Source organism: Neurospora hispaniola, assembly GCF_033458365.1.
Source record: "Neurospora hispaniola strain FGSC 10403 chromosome Unknown B0T23scaffold_4, whole genome shotgun sequence".
NCBI lineage: Eukaryota > Fungi > Ascomycota > Sordariomycetes > Sordariales > Sordariaceae > Neurospora > Neurospora hispaniola.
The window spans coordinates 4,119,583-4,140,701 of NW_026944409.1; the positions used below are offsets into that span (position 1 = coordinate 4,119,583).

Genomic DNA, 21,119 nt, shown 5'->3' on the forward strand with positions numbered 1-21,119 from the left:
TTTAATATTTAGCGCTGTCCTAATAAATACGGGGTATAATTTCCGACTTCTATTAATATATTAATATACACCTTCCAAACTAGCGTTAACTCTCTATTTTCAAATTTATAGGTTCTCGGATAAAGTAAATCCGGTTTATATTTATTATAATAATTACTTCTTATATTAGAGATTATTAGGGGTAATTATATATACTTCAGTCCCGAATTTGTTTTATAGGAAAGAATTATTAATAATACTCGTCGGTAGCTATTAGGTAATAATTTGGCTAAAGTAGCGTACTATTATATATTCGAAATATCATTATATTCATTAAACCCCTTAGTCTACGTCGAGGTACTGTACTAGTATTACTGCTACTACGCATATTATTTATTTGGTAATAATGATTTCGATTAGGGCATTTTAGGGTGTCCCCCTTAATTGTAATGTTAAATCCCTGTGGGTAGGATCGCTAATATAATGCGTTAGGCACTGCGTTTTACGGTTCTTTTAGGTTATAAACAAAGGTTGTGATTGGTCTAACGAGCTCACTCACGGTTTGCAACCGTAATGCCTAACTAAATACTGTAGCTGGTGGTCTGTGCGCCGATGCGCACCTTCCAGCATCTAATCCTCTGTTGGGGATGGGATCACGATCAAGCCGGTCGATGGCTCCAAGGCGGGAAGGTGCCCTTTGGCTGACTCGTATTGAGGCAGCTGCCGTGGTCCATGTCAACAGAATTGGATCATGACCTAAACGGCCCGGGGAAGGCACGTTCTGGTCGGCGCCACACTCTCGTCTCCACTGCAGTCTTCCTGGGCAGTCAACTTTGTCTCGTCGGTTTTCCTCTCTTCTCGTTTAAGTTCTCGAGCCCTTCGACTCGTCTGCCGCCCGAACAAGATAAACCATTTCACCATGGCGCGACAGATTGCACATACCCGATCAGCGCACTTTTGAGTGAAGAAATTGCATTGAAAATAACCCACAAAGAAAAAAAAAGGAAAAAAAAAAAAAAAAAAAAAAAAAAAAAGGTTTGATTACCTCGTAAAAAGGTGCACCGACTGCTATTTGCTTATCACTCCCATCTGGTTACTTACAATTTCTCCCCCGTCATGTCCATCAGTACACACATGCAGTGGAGTCGAGCCTCGCGATCGTGATGCTAATATCTGCCTCCTTCTTCACATCAATCACCGCCTTCTCGGCCAATGAACCACCATGACCATTCACGCCGCCACTCTTATCTTCCACCACTTGCACCGTCTTCGAAAAATCATCCCGTACCTCTCCTCCATCCACGAGTGCAGCCGGAACCGCTGCTGCCGGTGAGGGAGATGGAATTTTCAATGTCGGTTGCGCCACCTTTGGCTCCTTGATCACATTCGCCTTTCCCTCTTTCACGTTCCTCAACCACCGTTCCCTCCTGGCGCGATCCTTTGCCTCGGACTCTTTCCAGAGTCTCAACGCTTCCTTCTTCCTCTCTTCGGAACGTGGCTCGAATTCCATTTGAAACGGATCCGGCTTGATGATGAGCAGCGAGTTGCTCCTGTCCAGCGGAACGGGTAGTTCCCGGCCCGTTACTGGATCACGCTTATGCCGGAGGTTAAACAACCAGGCCAAGGCACCGCATCCGACAATGAGCTCATCTTGGGTGAGTGACATACCAAGACACTGGCGTTGCCCCCAGCCAAACGAGGTCAAACCCTTGATGGTCGGATACTGAGTCAGAGGTTCCTTGTACGTGGGCCAGCCAGGTTCGAGCCAGCGCTCAGGACGGAAGTTTTCCGGGTCAGGGTACTTGACGGGGTTACGGAGAAAGGACCTGGCCTTGTCAGCATCTCATCGAGCAGGCATTACAGCGGGATAGGACCGACAAACCAGTCAAAAGGCAGGATGCGCGTTCCCTTGGGGATAAAGTATCCCTGGTAATGATCATCCGCTTCGGTCTCGTGGGCGACACCAGTGGGCACGTTCGGCTTCCACCTCATTGTCTCCTTGATGCAAGCACGGAGGATGGGCAACCGAGGAGCGTCTTCCAATCTTGGCATACGGTTACCGCAAACCTCGTCAACTTCCCTCTGAACAGCCTCTTGCCATTTGGGGTTGTGAACCATGGACACAAGCCAGTAGGACATGGGACCGACGACGGTAAAGATTCCAACCAGGGCCAACATGCCAATGACACAAGAGGCCTCATAGTCACCAGATATGCTGGTTTTCTGGGACGTCTTCTCGAGGAACTGTCGAGTCCAGCATGGGCGTAGTTCCCCGCGCGCCAACTTCTCCCTGCATGTCAAAAGACGTTCCATCCACCACGCTTGCTGTTCATCGTGGCGTTTGCGCTCTGCTCTCTTCCAGGGGTTGATCAAGGTTGGCAAGTGCCATAGCGGTGTCAGGACGTTGGTGATGGGTCCAGCCGGTGACATCTGTGTCAGGAGACCCCAGGCACTTTTGGTACAATACTCACTCAGGCTCGGATCATCCCATGTCAACTGGCACATGACCTTGGATGACATGTCCTCGATAGAGTGTTGGAAGTCCTCTGGGTTTTCGAGCAAGCGTGCCATCCATCGCTGGACCTCAAAGTACATTACACCGTAGTATTGAGCTTTGGTGGCCTCGGTCAGATAGGAATGACTGAGTTTTCTTTGTCGTGCCCAGTATGCTGTTGTTAACTCCTTTGTCAACCTTTTGCTTCGTTTTGGCCTGTACCATCATTCTCAGGGGCTTGTTTACTTACTATTGTGACCCATCAGGGGAAGGTACTCCATCGACCCATGTGTGCTTTTGGAGTCAAACAAGGATTGAATAACCGGCCGATCCGAGTTATACTTGGCGCGCTTGACCAGCAAATCCTCCGCCACCTTCTCATCGGTCACGACGATGAACTCGGCACCGAGCATCATGGTTCGGTAGAAGCCTTGTTGTCCATATTTGTCCGCCCACTCCTTGAACTTGAGCCACATGAACTGGATGGGAAGATCATGGACGCGCCCCAAGTAGGGTATTTGTGTCGGCCCCGGAATTCCATTTGGGTCGTTCACCTCCCTAAAGGCCTTGATGAAGTGCACAACGGCCACTATCAGCATAAACAGGCCTACGATAACGAGTGTAAGTAGCTGCATCGCAAGAGCAAATGATGACAGAATGAGAGAGAATGCAAAGATGATCTTCTAAATGACAAAACGGCACTTCTACCGGTCTGGTTCCCTGTTTAAAAGGAAAATGGGGAAAACAAGAAACTATGCCAACGACATCAAACAACAAGATCGGGGCCGGAGAGTTGGACGGAAAGTTGTCCAGGCAGACTGATGCTTAACAGTTGCCAGCTTTGTTTCCAGTAGCGGGGCTGACACGGCGAGTTCGAGAAGGCCGCCCGCCCGCGTCTTTTCTCTCCTCATTATCACCTGGCCGACTGCCAATGTATACGCAATGCACTCAGCAACCACAACGACTTAGCGCCGGCCTCCTGATGGAGTCCGAGCGTCAATGGCGATATTGTCGGCTCTTTGGAAGAATTGAAGTGTCTGATGACAAGGGCGGAGGGACATCAACCCTTATTGATCAATGGAGGCTGACTACTTCGCAGCTATCACACTTGCCAAGGGTGGGGTGGTATGGTGTGGCCGTTCCGGGATCCTCAATGCACTTACTTTCTCCCCCCTTACATGCCGTCGCCTCCTTGATTGAGCAAGAGCGTTGCCGTTGTTCTGATCCCTACGCACAGCATTTCTGCAGCGACGCTGACATCTGGAAATCACAGCTTCGAGCATCATGCTATACGAGAACACCTCCCAACCAATAATGGATGCCATTTGACAACGCTTCCAACGTTGCGTCTCCTCTCTCAGGACTCAGCCTGGCACAAAGAGAGAAGTTAGACGCCGGTTTCATGTACTATGCGAGGCAAGATGCGGGTGGCAGTGTACATGACAGAGGTACGCAACACGTGTTTCCTTGTCTTTTGGCGAATTCATCACTCCAGTTTCTCTTCAGTCGAGTGGACTGATGATGATCTGAGCGGAAGAATGTATGGATTGCGCGACTGAGTTTCTAGAATAAGGACAGGCTCAGCGCCGGAATCAGACCAACATGAAAAAGTCATTGAGCCCCGGACGTAGCGTCGTAGGGCCGTTGGGTGAGAAGCAGACGGATCTCAGATCGTTTGGTGAGTGCGATGGAGCCTGACATTAGAAAATGAGAAGTAAAAGCTAACTCAAGAATAGGGCATTCGTTCTTCGTTCAGTGGCTCTGTTGCCGAACTGCAAACTGCAAGCAATAACTGAGAACGTTTACTTGATTCGGAGTTGGTTCCGGAATGAGTGTCGGCTTCACTTGCCTTTTTTAGACTTCAATGACATCCCCATTTCTCTCACTCAAGCTCTTTGCTCTCCTTGACTAACAAAGCCAATTGAAAGCACGTTTATGTATGAACTTTGGGCTGCGTTACGGTGTATGTCTTGCTGCGAGGGGTTTATACCTTGGTTGCTGAAGTGGAACGCAGGCCCGTCAGGTCAGATACGGATACAAAACTCCCTCAAAACAAATCATGAGCACATATCACCAAGTTCAAGTTTCCTGCCGTTGCTTTTCTTGTTTTCACTTTCTCTTTTTGCATCTCTGTGCTCTACGCTCTGCGGCATGGGAGAGCACGGGAAGGTTGTGCGACCCGGCGGGAGTTGCACCAACCCTCGACCAAGTTAGTTACGGTGAAGTCTCGGTCGCGACTCGCGGCTAATGAAAGAGAGACGGCAAGTCCAGTACCCATTATCTTGTAACTGGCATGGCTGCAGATATACTGTCGAAGTCGAGGTGTACGTGCTGTAGAGGCATCTGCGGAGGCAACGGTCATGCTTTCTCCTGTCCGGGATGGCACCCACGAGAAGGTTTTCCAGTTGCTTGCACATAAACTTTTAGGTATATGCAAGTAATATAGGTGAGATAACTAACAGCTATCAGGATCCAAAAGTCAGTACCAAGAGATCTCCCACGGTAGGAAGGGGTCTGCACCCACCCAGCAACTCGTCCGGACTCTAGAGTTGGTTGATCGGAGTGTTGATCATGGTTTTGGCAAGATCGGGAGCGGAGATTGCAGTCACCAAATGACAGGCAATGAGGCGGCTTTGCGCAAAAACTTCAAGGAATCGCGTGACTGAGTACAGGTTGCAAAGTGCCATGTTGCGGTGCTCTTGATGTGTTTGCATCGGCGACGATATCGCTACTTTCTTCTTGTTTAACCAGATGCAATTGAAAAGGAAGAGATTGATTCCTGCTTTTGCAAGGCCTGACATGTGAAGTCCCTTTCATCCAAGGGATAGGGGTGGTCATGGATCTGGACCGAGGACTTTACTGTGGAATTGGAAGCATAGTTCACACATGCAATTTTACAGGTCTGTACAGAAATTGTGTGCATTTAAATGTTCTTCATAACGAGTTGGGAGTTGCATCTTGCGATCGCTGGAGTTGCAGTTGAAGAGACAAAAAAAGACACAAAGGCATGGAATTAATGAGGATGGTGTTTTGAAGAGACAGGAAGACATTGATGTCGAATTAAAGAAAAGACAGAGAGACTAGAAAGGAAAAGAAGAAAAAGAGAACTGTGAAGCGGTAAAGCCGGGAAAAAAAAAAAAAAAAAAAAAAAAAAAAACCGATGGAAAAAAAGTCGAAAAAGAATGGGGCCACCCGGGGATTGAACCCGGGACCTCTCGCAAGAATGCTCAGGATTGAACCCTAAGCGAGAATCATACCACTAGACCAGCGGCCCGTTTGATTGGTTGAACACCTTGCTTGGAAATAGTGGCCATAATTCCCCGTACAGGCTGGCTAACCAACCAGTACCACGAAGATTGGCCTTCAGTTGTTGACACTCAACTGACACTCGACGATAATTCATGCCAACAAGAAAAAAAAAATCTTCATTGTTATCCTCACCCCTTGAGCTGTATCTAAAAAGCACTGAAAAGCTCAATCAATGCACGTTGAGCTGCGCTGAGCTGCACTGCGCCTGGTCCCTTCTGCATGCTAACCTGCTTATGACTGACGCTTTGGAAGCATGATGCATGGTGCAATCCAAGCAAAGTTCCTCAGTTGATGTTCTTAGGTAGAGCTGGGATACTGATATGCGCTCAAGAAGTAGGTGTGTACCTACCTAGCAGCCTGATGGAAGCTGTCAAGCTGGTCGACCGGACCGGACATGACTGGGAGACTTGGCAGAAGCATCTACCTAGTAGGTAACCTGAGTTGCCAGTATGGCACAGGCACGCATCCAGTCTGTGACTGCGACACTGGCGGCGGATACTTGGTAACCACCGGGCGACCGGGCACTGTTGCTGGCCGGACCGAATTGGATAGGATTGGATTGGATTGGATTAGCTCGCCGACGACGATTCTTCAGACGGTGCACGTGGTAATAGTGGTGGTGATGGTGGTGATGCTAGTGGCTGAAGCTTGGACTGGAGATGCCCACCCACGTGCCGAACGCTTTGTTGCTTCCTTGTGGGGTGCATCTGACTTGAATGCAATGCACATGATACCTTCCGTGCTATCTAAGCGCTGCGCTGCTTCCAATGCAACCCACAGGGACCTGGACGCGCAGACACGAGATTTAGGACTGATCGGGCCGTGCTTCACAGTCCATTTAGAGGTAAGTAGCCCGGTTGAGGTTGTTTTGTACCTGCTGCAAGTGAGTGAGGTAAGCAAGTTAGTTGTTAGGGCGCGAGGATGCTCACGGATAACATCAAACACATCGATCAGAGAGAAACTCCCAGAAAGAAAGGCTCAAGGGCTGCGAAACCCATGACGGATGCTCCTTGTCCCGCCCACTAATGTATGACGATGCTCCCAGCTAACATGGAACAACACTATGTGCCGAACCGGAAGACCAGCTGAAACGGGCACCGTGATCTTTCCCGTTGCCGTCTAATACCAGACTCCTTCCCTCCCGGAGATCCCGGCACATACGCGGAGGGTTTCAGACGGGAATGCTTCGTGGGATTTCTTGCACTTCAGCAGCGTCATCAACTCCATGGTCTTGTTTACGCCCCCCTTTCCCCGCAGAATACAGTAACAAGTTCCTGTGGATGTCCAAAGGCTGAACAGTCAGTCATGCAGAGATGCGGCATGATTTCTCCCTCTTCCTGAGTTCCCTCCTTCCCAGTCCTTCCTTCCATTGCATGTTGCCTTCAAGTGCCGTAGAACTCCGGCTGAGACGGACTCAACCTTGTCCGGTCCCCTATTGAAAGATCTGTCATTGAGAGTTTGTAGATTCTTGATCATCGGTGGACTGGGTCAGCTCGTGAACTGCGAAGCCGAGGCTTTCGACGGACCATAGGTAGAGCCTGAAACTGAGCGGATTTCTGGCATTCTGCTTGCTTGCTGGCAGTCGATGTGCCAAGATTCCCACGCCCAAACTTCCAAGATTCTCAACCCTCCAAGTTGGCAATCAAGTCCCCTGGGAGCCGTAGGTAGTCTCGACTGCGGCCTTGGCTGACTTTGACAGCTTGACTCCAACCGCCGAGGCAGAAGTCGCTCCACGTCTCCCTCTCATCTGTTCCCCTTTCCTCTGAGTCCTCTTCTTCTGAGCTCCTTTCCCCATGGTTGTCTAACGCACCTGTGGCAATCATTGTGCATCATGTTAAATGTTCTCATGGTCTGCTGGCCGCCGGAGAGCCCCAAAAGGATGGCCCCGTGCAGTGACCCTTGAGCTGATTGACGCCGCGACGGCCACGTGCATGCAGTGGCGGGCTATGGGTAGTGGTACGATAGGGAAAAACAAAAATAATAGCAAATGGCGGCGCCAGCGAAAGGCGATAGCGCTTCCAATACCTCACATACTCCGTCCGGTCGTCAATTCCCTTGATGATCATGGATTTCTAACTTTGGCATGAGACGAAAACTTCAGTAGGGCGACTTCCGCACTGCGGTGTATACAGCAGCAGCTGCTGGCAGCTCGAAACAAGAACAAGTACACGTACAGGTCTAGGAAAGAAGAGAGCTGGTAGGAACCGACAATCAGATCAGGGAAGGGACATATTGATCTGGGACAATGCAGATGAGAAATCGAGCAGCCAACAGAAATTAATCAACGACAATGTATGGTCATGTACAATTGACAAATGGGACGCACTGTAACCCACGCCTCGGTACCGCCCGATGCCCGCCTCGATGCATCGGGGGGCGGGTGTTGTAGGCTTGGCTGACTGCCAACTGGAACGTGTTTGCTCATTGGTCTTGGGTTCGGTGTCGGAAGCTACCATCCCCGTGTGGGAATCGGGCTGGCACCTTCGGGTCTGACATGTGCATTCTCCATCCTTTTACATGGTTCCAGGAGACAGAAAGAACATTCTGTGGGTGTATGCATATACTTAATGAGGTCTCCCCACGTCACTAGCTCTCATCAGCTTTCTTCCCCGAATCATACACTCGGGTTGAACAACATTGAACAGCCCAAACCAATTACAATATGCCCTACATCACGGAAGGCGAACCCAAACCTATTGGTTCATATCCGGACTCAGGCATCGATGTTCTTATCGTGGGAACCGGCCTGGCTGGCCTAACGGCTGCGATTGAGTGCCGTCGCAAAGGTCATACGGTCCGAATCCTGGAGAAATGCCCAGACATCAACACCCAAGGTGAGTGTGTTTTCCGAACATCATCTACGTGTCCAAAGCCAATGTCAGCTTACGCATGCTTGGTCAGGGGATATGTACTTCATGGGTCTGTCTGCCACCAAATTCTTCAAACACTGGCCTGAGATGGCGAAGGAGTATGACGAGATATCTCTCCATAATTCCTGGCTTGCGACCTACAAGCACGACGGAGAATTGGTAATTCCTCCCCTCAAGGTTGCTGAACGACTCCGGGAGGCTGGACTTGATCCCGGCACTCCTCCTGGGCTCTTTCAAATGCGCCCGCTTGTTTACCGTATGTATATTCGTCAGGTGGGCCGACTCGGAATTCCCATTACATTCAACAAGAAGGTTGTCGACTATTATGAGGACTTGAAACGCGAAGTGGCCGGGGTCATTACTGAGGACGGCGAAAGATACGAAGCGCATGTCGTAATTGCGGCTGATGGCGTCGGGTCAAAGGCGCAAAAGCTCCTCGGTGGCCAGGTCAGGGCTATGAAGTCTGGCAGAGCCATGTGGCGCGCGGCGTTTGACATTAGGTACCTGGACCAGAAGCCCGAGCTCAAGAAGTTCTTTAGTATGCACATTCCAGAGGGCGGTGGAAAGCCAGAACCCATCGTCCGTACCTGGCTTGGGTAAGTGGTGCTACCCATGCACGTGTTAGTGTGGTGGGAACTGACGTTGGAGACAGACCGGGAACTTATGCCATGCAGCTGACTCGCCCAGACACGGTGATCTGGATCATGAACCACGATGTTACGGGTTCCGAGAAAGAGTCTTGGACACACACGGTCGAGTCGGACGAGGTGTTGAGGAACATGGACAACAAAGTCCCCACGCCTTGGGCCCCCGAGCTCAAGGAGCTGATCAAGCTTACTCCGCCCAAGACCATCATTAACTTTGAGCTCTTTTGGCGCAATCCTCAACCCAAGTGGGCGTCTCCGGGCGGGCGTGTTGTCAACATTGGGGACGCCGCCCACTCGTTCTTGCCAGCTTCGGGAAATGGAGCAACGCAAGCAATTGAAGATGCCGTCAGCCTGGCGTCGTGTCTCCAGATCGGCGGATGGGATAATGTTCCACAGTCGGTTCGTGCTCACGTGAGGATGCGCTTCATTCGCAACGCATGTGCTCAGAAGCTGGGCTTCTTCAACGCCGAACTGCTGCAAGACACCGACTGGAAGAATGCGAAGGTGGATTATCGCAACGCCCAGCCTAGGATGCCCAGATGGGTCTGGCAGCACGATCCGGAGAAGTATGCGTACGAGGTTTACGACCAGGTGGTTTTGAACATGAAGAGGGGCATTCCGTTCAACAAGGACTTTGAAGTGCCGCCCAACTATCCGCCGGGGTACAAGTACGAGCCGTGGAAGATTGAAGACATCATGGAGGCCTTGCGCGCGGGAAAAAAGGTTGAGCTGGGTGCTGGAGACTGGAGTTAAGTTAGTCATCATTACCACCATGTAGTCATCTGATACGTACCTGGTTTAGATTGGAATATGGTTATCAGTGGACAATTGTTGCTGTTACGCTGGCTATTGTTTTTGGTGGTGACGAGTGGCACATGAGTAGTTGCGGGTATTTGCAAAGGAGGATGCTCGGTTGGCCTTGTGCTTGGGAGAAGTATTCATTGGGTGCAGAGAGTGAAGGAAATGCCGGGCTGGAATGATTAGGAACAGATACCGGCAGACAATGCGAGAATTTCTGATCGTGAGAATGGCAGAGCATTCGAGCTCTTCCTTCCCTCAGCGGCATTGACTGTGGGACACTTCGGCTTGTTTCGGTTGTAACATCTAAGCAGTTCCTTCCCCAACCTGGCTGTCGCAGTTCTCAGCAAGGTCAACATGGGCGCGCCTTCCATTCCAGTTTCCGTGACCTTGTATTCACCCGATTTCAAGATCATGCATTCCATCATTTCGTTGTCAGCTTGACTTTCAGGTTCAGTCCTTCTAACCCGGCCATCCGCCGTTCGATCCGGACCAAACAGTTGCTTTCCGTAAATTACAAGATATCATTACATTCGTCTCCTTTACCGTCCCTTGGCCTACTCCGGCACCACCACCACCGGAGTGTACTCCTCCTTCAAGACGGCCCTGTTCCCAATTTCTTTGGGAGTCACGCGGACTGGAGTCGACTCGGTCTTGATGTAGCTGATGGTGCTGCTGCCAGGTCGACCGGATGGGGAGTAAGTGTTAACTTGTACAATTTCCCAGGGTGCTAGCGCAAGAGCGACCACAAAGGTGCTTGATGTGAGGGACAAGATCCCAATGAGAGCCGGCGAGAAGGTCGTTATTTTACGTTGATTGACTTGTATGACGGTTTTGTTTGGGAGTTTGTACGACGAGCTTTGGGCCGGAACCTAGTACCGCATGTGATCATGTTGAGGACTTGGAAGATGGGGATGGCTTCCCTTCTTATTTTCCCCATGTTTTGTTTCGACTTGTGGCGGATGCTCCTCTCTGTATTTTCGCTGTTACATGTTTAGGCATGGTAACCTATCATACTTGGGGCATCGTCTGTGGAAATTTTGAGGTTGTATGCAGGCACCCGTGCCTGCCGTGGGTTGGTCATCACATCTCAAAGTGCTGCCGCTACATCGGACGCTTCCACCATGGCATCTTTTCTCTTCAGTTTGGCAGCTACGAGCACGAAGTTGTGTTGCCCAATTGTGTGCGATTGACCAATGGTGCAAGGCAGCCGTCAAAATCGAGGCAGGCATCACCTCGCTGTTGCCTCTCTCTGATCCAAGTTTATTTTCCCATGTCCTTTCTGACTCCTTGTTGAGCGTCCCAAGAGTACTGACGGTTCTCGCCGATGCAGAAAGCTCGATGCCTTCAATGCTTCGCCTCCATCCGAGCAGATCGATTACTTCCATCTCCCCTTGTCAAGCCTACACAACCGCCCCACGGACACTAGCTCTGACCCCAAAGACCGGCCCTCGAGCGACGACGCAGTCGAATACAAGGCTTTCAGAAAGACGCCTTTGGTCAAAGACGATCTGGACCAATAGCGGGTACTCAGTACCTCGCCTTCGTTGCAATTTGGTACTGGGTGGAAGTAGGTGTTGTTGATCCTCCCTCACCGTCCAACTTAGCAACGTGAAAGAGATAAAGACGTGTATAAAAGCGAAAAATCGAAGCAGACCGTTGCTAACACACCCTCAAAGGCAAAAATGGATAGCCAGCTCTTGGTTCGATTCGGAATAATGCAGCATCTCTCTGGTCCAACGACAAGCCATCTGACGATTTCCCCGTGTTTCAAAGGGTGAACATCGATGCCAAATGGGAGCGCCATGACCCGAATGCCCGAAGAGAAGGAACTCCAGCAGAGGGGCAAATGGGAAGACAAAGCTTCAACAACCGATGGAAGCCTATGACGGACTTGCCAATACTGCCATTGGCCCCCTTACCACGATATTCAGATCTCGCGGCTGGTTGGAGCAGATATGGTTCTTGACCTCCTTCTGGTAACCACACGATGAAGAGTTTGGGCTCCTTGGGCGTCCGAAATCGAAGCCCGACCCTCAGCTTTTGACAGAAGTTTCTCAAGTTGTCGGCCGCCGTTCCCCTCCTCTTCTGAAGTTCCACACTTGACTGCGAGCTTGGGTGTATCGATTTCCTGGCCCAATTCTTCTCCCTGTTTCTCTACCATTGAGTTGGAGACTGTTCTGATCCTCTATTCCTAGCCACGAAGGCTATGCTGATATTTCCTCCGTTGCACATCGAATGTCAACAAGATCCTCGACCACACCATTACCCAGTGTTACACCAAGATTGAACAAGGGTATGCCCAAGGTTCGGCATACTCTTCATTCAGCAATAACCACCCGCCTGGGTTGCGTGTCGGGGTGATTTGATTCGACGACCGAGATATCAAAACAAGGGTGAAGTCAAGCGCACTTCGAAATCCTTGCCGAGGCAATCGCTGCGGCATTTATCAGCCACGTGTGGGCAGGCACCAGAAGCGTGCTGACAGCCCGCTGCTGCCAGCCCACGGAAGCATCCCGCCTGAAGCGGAAGTTCGACTCCAGGCGTTCATTGTCCTCTTTGAGCGATGGTTGGCCTATTGCTTGTTATCAAAGGTTCGAACCATTGGAAATACTTACCAAGAGGTAGGCCGAATGCCTCATAGTCTTTTTTTTTTTTTTTTTTTTTTTTTTTTTTTGTTGAAGCGCGCCAGTCATGGTGATACCAGAGGACGAGAAAGTGCCGGATTCCTGTTTGGAGATCTGCCATATGAGAACTGATATAAAACCCTGCAGTCCTGGTTTCTGGCAGTGGACGTTGCTGGTTATAACGGAAAAGGTCGGGGTGCCGGAGCATCCGGTTGGCTGTCACCCATCAATAACCTCTTCTTCAAGATTGGCTCAGCTGTCCTCCCAACGGCCACAGACACAGGGTTGTAGCGTAAGCAGTCCAGGGCCAGCGTGCGTAGACCGTTTGGGTGACAGAGGGAGCACCTGACCAGACCTGATGCGTGGGCCTCAGACAGGAGACCGGCCACGATATTGAATGGAACGGTTCAATGCACTCCCTGCGTTGCCCCATCGTCACTGGAGCTTGCCAGAACGCTGGGCCAAGCAAAGATTGTGGCGCTGGAGTCCTGAATTCTTGGCGTTCTGCCGTCGCAATCTGGTTGATGAACGTTAGGGTGCACGATTTTGTGCTGCAGCTAGTGCTAGCCAAACAGCAATTCATTACATATGTGGAAGATCAGCCCACGTCCCATCGAGGCGAGCCCAAGGTAACGTGGAAGCCACCATCGGCCAGGAAGAGCCCATTCATTTCGCAGAGAGTTTTCTCGGCTATCATGAACTCTGTAGGCTCTCATAGGCTACCTCGTCACCGGTCTCCTCAAGCTGGGACCAGAAAGGCATGCCAACCAGACGGCTCAAAGGTACCCATGTTGAACCGGATGAGGCAAGACAAGGATGAGTTGGTGGGGGTTACGGCGCGGCTCGTGCTTATTATCCCTCCCCAACGGCCCGCTGCTCCCGTTGTAATAGGCTGCACACCAAGTGACCGGTGAAGCTCGCGATGGACACTCGGTCAAGAACTCCTGGTGAAAGATTCGGCCGTGTGGCGATAATATCGTGAGAACGTCAGTCCATTTCCCTTACTCTTCATTGCTTGACGCTCAGGAGAAAATACTCTTTTCACGGTGACTGACTGCCGTTGGTTAACCGAGATAGGGAGAGCGTTGGGCTGGGGTCCGACGTTACTGTGTTTCCTTGTTCTGTTGGGTTCTCTCGTTATAGCCAATGAGGGCAACAAGTCGGGTGTTTACTTCCGGAAAGCCTCTAGGCGTTTCATCCTGCTGTCGTTACACAAGTCCATTGACTAGCCAAGTCAGTCGTCCTTGTCGGCCCTAGCTCCACAATGCTTCATCATGAAATAGGATATAAACCCTGAGATTTTACCATCAACGGGTCTCTTCTCACAGAGTGGAAGCAAGCACAGCATTCAGCAAGCGCCGCCATCACAAGAACAAATTGTAGGAAAGAGAAAGATACTGCTAGGTATCACTCCACCACAGTCAAGCCACGGCAATTTCTCTCCCTCCTTGACACGTTTGCTATACGCAATGCTTCCTCTCAACAACATCATTCTTCAAAGTCACGTCCCCCTCCGTCTGCAGCAGCTGGATCTGCTAGCTCCGAGCGCTGGTCCGCTCTCGATTCCATCCGCAGTCGGCGAAGGCATTCGGAAGGCTCCAGTGAGTGTTGAGATTTCTGCTCCAACGACTTTCGGTTCATGTATTTACCCGCCATCATCAGGGACTGCCTGGTATCCGCTGTTCGACATGTGCCGCCAACGGCGAGGTTGTTTGGGTTATCCCAGGCCGTGCTTGTGGCTTCTGCCGCACTCCGGCCATGCGGGATTGACAGATACCAGGTCATGAGAAAGGACACTTTTGGGGAGGAGCATGGATAGACGACACTCGCTTTATAGACACTCGCTTCGTAGAAGGGACAAGACAGCAGCGGCGGCATCGGGAGGAGGAGTTCAATATGTTTGTTTGTTTGTTTCGGAGTTTTTGGAATGGGTTAAAGGAAAACTGCTTCATCACGGTCGTTCAAAAGTTTCAAGACGGAATCCTACCTAGTATAACATGGTATATCTTTTCGTGGCGGCCTCTGTTGTCTGCTGCCTGTCGTGCAACACTCCTTGACATCCTGCCTTCCCTGCACCCACCAGTTCGACAGGCGGACAAGTCGGTGTCACCTCATCTTGATTCCATGTTATCACATCACTCTGTCAGCCCCGATCACAGCAGCAGCACCTTTGCGCGACGTGCCACCGCCGCGCGTACTGCGACCGGAACCAGAAGTTTGGGACCGTAAGGCGTGGCTTGAAATAGACGAGAGGCAGCCAGCCTTGTGAGGCTACTTAGTGTGTAGGTACCTCGAAGCTGTCAGACAGGTTTCGGGAAACAAAAGTACCGATTGGACCGGTAGGCGAGGGAGAGACAGCTTGCGCATGTCGGTGTCTCACAGTGTTAATTCGAAGTGCAAAGATGCTCTTGGTCGTTCCCCAAAGGGGACTACTCACGCTTTTCTTTTTTGCCTGGATTAGTGCTCCTTTTGCTATGCGGCCTTAATCGTGGCCATTAGACTAATGCATGTGTGTCCGTGACCGGTCCATTCAGAGACTGCATCATCCTTCAGTTTCCCTTTTGAGGTCTGCGTGATCATATCAGATGGGACATGGAGCTGCTTGGCAACTGAAGAGATGCAGGCAGGCAGGCATTGTATTGTGTTGTGTTGATGAAAATCCATTTGATTTACCAAGAAGGGTATCCAGCGAATGCAACAGACAAAAATGAAGATACAATCAATAATTGCCTGTCCCTAGTACATGTATCAGGTCCACTCAGCCATTCGGTATACACGCACCAACGCCAACGCCTGTAATGCATCGATCCATCAGATCATCGTCCCTTGTCATTAACCTCAACCTCTAGAAACTAGGTGCCTTCAATACCTCCGCTTAACACTCCCCCTCAACACCCCCCTCGCATCCTCCTCAAACAGATCCCCCCACCTTCTTCTGTTTCCATGTTCACGACCATCATCCAAAGCCAACAACCTCGCCTTTAAGCTCAACAACTCCGTTCCGCACCGGACTACTCCCGCGTTCGCTCCGGCTCTCAGTAACCTGCGGACTAACTCGACGACTTCCTCTTGCTGTCTCATGGAATAGGTACTTTCCAGCTTGCTGACGAGCAATGCAAGGGGCGTAGCGCCGTCGTCGTCCGTCGCGTCGGGGTCGGTGCGCGGGTCGGACAGTAAGAGGGAGGAAAGTTCGAGGTTGAGTGATTCGGCGGCGTAGTGCAGGGGGGTTCGTCCGCCGGTAGTCATATTGTTGTTGGTGGTGGATGTGCGGGCGTTGGTCATGTCGGCTTTGTTGGAGGGGGAGGAGGAGAGGATCATGGAGGCGATGGATAAGTTGCCGGAGAGAGAGGCGAGGTGGAGGGGTGTGACGCCTGAGAGGCGGGTGGTCTTTCGTTGGATGGGTAAGGGGGTGGGCCATTGGGGTTCTGGAGTTGGCACTTGGAGAAGTTGCGATTGAGAAGGCTTGGAGAGGAGGTTGGAAGTTGATGCACTTTGTAGTTTTGGTCTCCCTCCTGCGAATTTGTTGATGGGCAGTTGAGCGGGGAGAAAGAGGTCGCAGGTTCCTGTCACGTTGGCACCTGCCCGAAGAAGAATCTCGACGACGCGATCGTGGCCTGCCATTGTGGCCACGTCCAATGCGCTGAGCCCTTTGCCCCATTTTCCATCGACGCCAAGTGGCAGACTGGATTGCCTTGCGTCGACCTTGGCGCCGCGCTCGAGGAGGAGGGAGACTGCTTCTGGTAGACCGAGGATGGAGGCGGCGCTGAGGATGGTGAGCCTTCCAGGCTGTGTTTGGGCTGGAAGATGGGTGGATTCGAATTCGGATGATAGCGGGACGACGGAAATGGAAGCGTTGGGGTCGGCGCCCAGGTCGAGCAAAAGTCGGAGGATTGCCATCTGACCTTTTGGACGAGTCGAGAAGAGGGGAGAGCGAAGCACGGAAAAGAGGGGGGTGGTCTCGACTGGTTGAGAATCAAGTGGAACTTCCGCCGAGGTAGTAATGGTACATCGCCCGTTGATGGGGACCTTGTTGGTAAAGAGGTGGGTGACGATTTTGTCAATGTCGAGGTTGGAGCAGGCGAGACAGAGATCGGTGATTTTGTCTTGGTCGAATCCGAGTCCCATGCTGGTGCTGCCGGTGACCGTCGTCGACTCGGGGTCAGAGTCGGAGTCGGAACTGGAGTCGGACAGCGAGACAGATGATGTCCTGCTCGAAAAAAACCTCGTCACTTCCTTGGGTATGCCAACTCTCCACCCACAAATCATGCCACCCCTCTTTCCCTTCCTCTCTAAACTCCTCTCCCTCTTTTCTGCTGCCCTTCGCTGCTCTTCCCTCATTCTCCTCTGCTGCTCAAGCCGCTGTCTCACTGCCGTGCGTTGTGCCAGCGCCAACACCCTTGCTACTAGCTCATCATCGCCCGCCTTCTCTGTTGTCTCTTCCCGCTCCCGACACTCGCACTTGGGCCCATGCAGAACCACGGCCGGGACGCCTCCAGGAAGCAGCGTGGGTACTTGGAGACTTTTGTTTGGCTTTTGGAGTTGTCGGCAATCGCCTTGGGGTCCTTGGCGAGGACGGGATTTCCATCCTAATTCGGAGAGGCGGGATGAGACTGCCAGGCGAGAGAGGGTTGGTTTTGCGGGGGGAGGAGGGGGTTTTTCGAATGTGAATGTTGTGTTCTTGGGGCTGGGTAGCCCAAGGGCGGAAGACAGAGGGAGGTGGGTGGTTTTTGCTGCTGGAAGCGGCAGTGTTGGCAGGTTGTCGTCGGAATAAAAGGCGTCGCTGGAGATGGGGGAAAATGATGACGACGACCTTTTGGCCTCGAGGGGTGGTGTCTGTGGTGGTGTTGGTGGAAGCAGGATGGGTCCTGGTGTAGTGATGGTGGTGGCCATGATCGTTGTTGTCGTCGCCATGTTGGGTGGTGTTGTTGCTGCCTGACGTCGACTTCCTCCTTTGACGATGACGATGACGATGATGGGTGGTGATGATGTCTATCTGGTGCCGGCTGTCGGAGGAAGGCAAAGCAGCATGAAACTATGTCAAGTACCCAAGGTCGGTACCGCACTGCGACCAGCGCGAGCACGATACATATATCATCGGATCTCGAATTCCACGAGAGTCCATCCATCCTTCCCGTCAGGGCTGCTACCCACATGAAAAAAAAGGATTGTCAACCAAGTCCCGACCCCTGGCGGCGGGCCCGGCGCGGCGGTCGTGGTGGTGATGAGTGAGGTGGCACTGCACCTAAAGTCGCTGACACGCTGCAGATAACGCTAAACGGCCACAAACCACTGGACGGCTTCACGACGACGGGCCCCCCCTAACCGCCACTAATTGCAGTAGCGATCGGCCTTACACCCGCCCGAACATCCGATCTGCTTGGGATGTTTGGACTTGGCGTCGTGGCGTCTTCCGACTTTTGCTGTCCCCCCGACCGCCGCTCACCCCAAGGGCTTCCATGCCTTGTCCCGGTCCGTAAGCGCTACCTAGGAGCATCTTTTGGCTTTTTTAATCTCCGCAAGGCGTAGGCACCCGGATTCCGAAGCGATAGGAGTGCATGTGAGTGAAACCATGGGGGAGATTTGGGTAAGAGTTGCGAGGAGGTAAGGAATCGATAGTGTACACTGGTAAACATTTCACAAGGTCATCGGTTCTCCAAGGTAGTACGTCATGGCGCCCGTTGATAAGGAAGATGAATACGGATCCTGATGGAGTCCATGATACGTTGCCAAGCCGAGCCATTCGTATCTCGCTATCTGGGCGCGGGTGAGTGATGCCGAAAATTCGAGAAGCAGAAGTTGTCTGAGCAGTGTAAACACTCACTTGTGTTAGCCAAGAAAAGATGGGAAAAAAAATAAAAAATAATAAAAAAAGGGGGGGGGGGGGGGGGGGGGATGCTCCAACTGACAAATCACTTCAACAGCCTCAATCGATCACCAAGTCAACAATCACGTCAGCAAAGTGAAGGCGGAGAGGATGGAAAGAAAAAGAGAAGAAAAACAAAACAAAACAACCAATCCGCACCAACCACTTTTCCAGCCACTAGCAACCAAGCCCACAAGGCTCAGTTTACTGGTTGTTTTTTTTCCACCATTTTCTCACTTGCTCACTTGTTGCACCAACAACATGGAGGCTGCAACAGCTGCCTGCCTGGGGCCCCGCAACGGATGCAGCAGGGTTCCTGATCCTCCATCGATCCCAGCCTCTGCCGCTAAAAAATACTAAAAATGGCCAGTCCGAGTGGGCCTGTCTCACTCAGTGAACACAACCCTTGAAGATTTGTTAGCGTGACACTTTCACTACAACGTCACGGTCGTCGAAGGAACAAGGGAAGGGAGAGAGAACTGAATTGCCCGATCGCGGATCAAAACTGAAAAAGTCCCCCCACCAGGTGTCCCACACCTCACGGACAACATGTGTATCGCATAATTTACCAAAAGTTGACTGCAGCAGGCAACAAGGAACCGGGCAGATGCTGTCGAGGCTGGATGTGGAAATGTCCACCTAATCAACCTTATGCAAAGTACCGGGCTAACGGACATTCTAGTGGTAAACGGTATGGTGATGATGCGCTAAACGCGGCGTCTAGGTGTCTTGGGTAAGCGCGAGTTGTGAGGTGTTCGGGGCTGACTTGTAGGTTGAAAACTGGGATGGGGGATCCATGAGATGAGATGGGACTGTTCCTTCTCATCGCCTCGGAGAGTTGTTGGATTGCGTTATCTTGTCTAACATGGCTCGGTAAATTGTTAGACACACCGAAAAGATAGGTATCAACAAAACATCGGGCCTTCCTTTGGCCTAAAGGAGGAGAATACCGGACGAGTCACATCGGCAACAACTTTGCAGACGACAAGTCCGGTCCGTGAAGAAACGAACACGCGTCTTGGCAACCAACCAGCAATGTCTAGCGCCAGTGCTCGGGTCCTACAGTAATGTACTATGAGGCAGGGGTCGGTCACTGAAAAGGACGGTGAGTGAACGAAGGATTTACTGATATTCACTGCCAGACATCGCCGATGGAAGTGCTGAGCATCAAATGATTTGAGGTATCAAAGAATTATAAGAAAAGAACACTTGAGGAGATCAAGACAGGAAATCCTTGAGCCAACAACGAACCCTCTTTTATTTTCCCAATGAGCTCTGACGTGCCTCCATGTCTAGGGCAACCAACTCATCAACACCTGCAATACCTATTCGCGACAGGCATCAATGTGGACCGTTCCTGCATCACCGATCTAGACCCTTTGCTTCTTCTTTAGTTCCTCCTCCTCATCATCTTTTCTCTCCTGAACGCTTTCTTTTGTTTTTTCTTTTTTTGATCCCCTCTTTTAATCTCCTTTATCTTGCGTGCCTGCAAGCCACAAAGGCAGTGTAACAACGATCATGATCCCTGAACCATGATCCAACGAGCGCCGTCTACATATGTACCTCGATGTAGCCACGATCGATTATGGCTAGTGTACAACGCCCGGCATGCATGCCTGTTTGGGACTTTGGAGCCACTGGAAGGTGCAATGGGGCTTGAGGATTTTGGTGGGCTTTACTGCAGTAGTATTTAACCAGTGGTCACGGTGAGAAACCGTTAGTTAGCCTAATCAACCAACCCACTCTCGTCTATTCTACCCATAACCGTGAGCAACGTTGGAAAACCAGTTGCACCACCGAATTCGTGCTTCGTATCCTTGGCTTCAAAAATGGCTGAACGGCTCTCTCTGTCAACCTACACTAAAAGGGAAGAGTCAGACTGGACACGCGGTGCTTCACATCGCCGACAATTTCCGTGTAAGCATGCATGTCTTACTTACCTACCTACTCGAATGATAGGAAGATAACGAACAGTAGGAGTCTGGGTTTGTCTTGGGCTTATCCTAACCTGCCTGCACCTAGAGGTACTCTGCTCAAAGTGTCAGCCTACGGTATCAAGCAAACCACTACTCTCAGGTATCCCGAAAGATCTTTAGACCCTCTTCGATTCGGTTGCCGACGATACCGTCAAGTTTGCTTGGCGACCTTAATTCCTCCAAGTTTGATTACATGTATGTTGTGACATGCCACAATATGGATGATCTCATTTTTCTCTCTTCTCTTTCCCCTTTTCGACAGTCCTCATCATTCTTGACTGGTGAACCTTACCTACCTAAACTAATCGAGATACTTGCTGGTTCGATGACCGACGATGCAATCGCGAAGCATCCGTCACATGTGAAGAGATCATAACTACCGAGACTGGAGCTCCATCGGGTGACGTCTGATAAGGTTCTGATCTGATTCGGACATTCATGTAACCTCAGCATCTACACTTAGTTTTCCAGTTAAGCATAACTGTAACTGTAACTCTACTCTACCTCTACCTATCTGGTCTTCTGACTGAAGTTTGTGACTGTGATACTCCAATCC

The 21,119-nt window shown here is 51.1% G+C and overlaps 6 protein-coding genes and 1 non-coding gene across 7 annotated transcripts; 3 read left to right on the top strand and 4 right to left on the bottom strand.

Annotated features, from left to right (window-relative positions):
• Positions 1-405: 405 nt before the first annotated feature.
• B0T23DRAFT_442907 (cytochrome P450) lies at positions 406-3,108 on the bottom strand (the record flags this gene model as incomplete). Its single annotated transcript, XM_062840836.1, has 5 exons — positions 406-454; positions 600-810; positions 1,114-1,805; positions 1,862-2,648; positions 2,724-3,108. The coding sequence occupies 5 exons, from the start codon at positions 3,106-3,108 to the stop codon at positions 406-408; spliced, it is 2,124 nt and encodes a 707-aa protein (XP_062693474.1).
• A 2,549-nt stretch (positions 3,109-5,657) lies between these two features.
• Positions 5,658-5,747, bottom strand: B0T23DRAFT_t189. Its single transcript has one exon. It is a non-coding gene; the product is annotated as a tRNA-Pro (tRNA).
• A 2,526-nt stretch (positions 5,748-8,273) lies between these two features.
• On the top strand, positions 8,274-10,321 carry B0T23DRAFT_154324 (FAD/NAD(P)-binding domain-containing protein). Its single transcript, XM_062832598.1, has 3 exons — positions 8,274-8,616; positions 8,684-9,248; positions 9,305-10,321. The coding sequence occupies exons 1-3, from the start codon at positions 8,445-8,447 to the stop codon at positions 10,050-10,052; spliced, it is 1,485 nt and encodes a 494-aa protein (XP_062693475.1). The 5' UTR covers positions 8,274-8,444; the 3' UTR covers positions 10,053-10,321.
• A 668-nt stretch (positions 10,322-10,989) lies between these two features.
• Positions 10,990-11,854, top strand: B0T23DRAFT_154333 (uncharacterized protein). The gene has a single exon (XM_062832599.1). It carries the CDS (start codon positions 11,148-11,150, stop codon positions 11,679-11,681), a length of 534 nt encoding a protein of 177 aa, XP_062693476.1. The 5' UTR covers positions 10,990-11,147; the 3' UTR covers positions 11,682-11,854.
• A 645-nt stretch (positions 11,855-12,499) lies between these two features.
• Positions 12,500-13,514, bottom strand: B0T23DRAFT_404997 (uncharacterized protein; the record flags this gene model as incomplete). Its single annotated transcript, XM_062838955.1, has 2 exons — positions 12,500-12,672; positions 13,511-13,514. 2 exons carry the CDS (start codon positions 13,512-13,514, stop codon positions 12,500-12,502), a joined length of 177 nt encoding a protein of 58 aa, XP_062693477.1.
• Positions 13,515-13,752: 238 nt separating this feature from the next.
• Positions 13,753-14,859, top strand: B0T23DRAFT_154340 (uncharacterized protein). The gene is made up of 2 exons (XM_062832600.1): positions 13,753-14,325; positions 14,387-14,859. Exons 1-2 carry the CDS (start codon positions 14,194-14,196, stop codon positions 14,492-14,494), a joined length of 240 nt encoding a protein of 79 aa, XP_062693478.1. The 5' UTR covers positions 13,753-14,193; the 3' UTR covers positions 14,495-14,859.
• A 651-nt stretch (positions 14,860-15,510) lies between these two features.
• On the bottom strand, positions 15,511-18,065 carry B0T23DRAFT_154357 (ankyrin repeat-containing domain protein). The gene has a single exon (XM_062832601.1). The coding sequence runs from the start codon at positions 17,633-17,635 to the stop codon at positions 15,587-15,589; it is 2,049 nt and encodes a 682-aa protein (XP_062693479.1). The 5' UTR covers positions 17,636-18,065; the 3' UTR covers positions 15,511-15,586.
• Between the last annotated feature and the right edge of the window lie 3,054 nt (positions 18,066-21,119).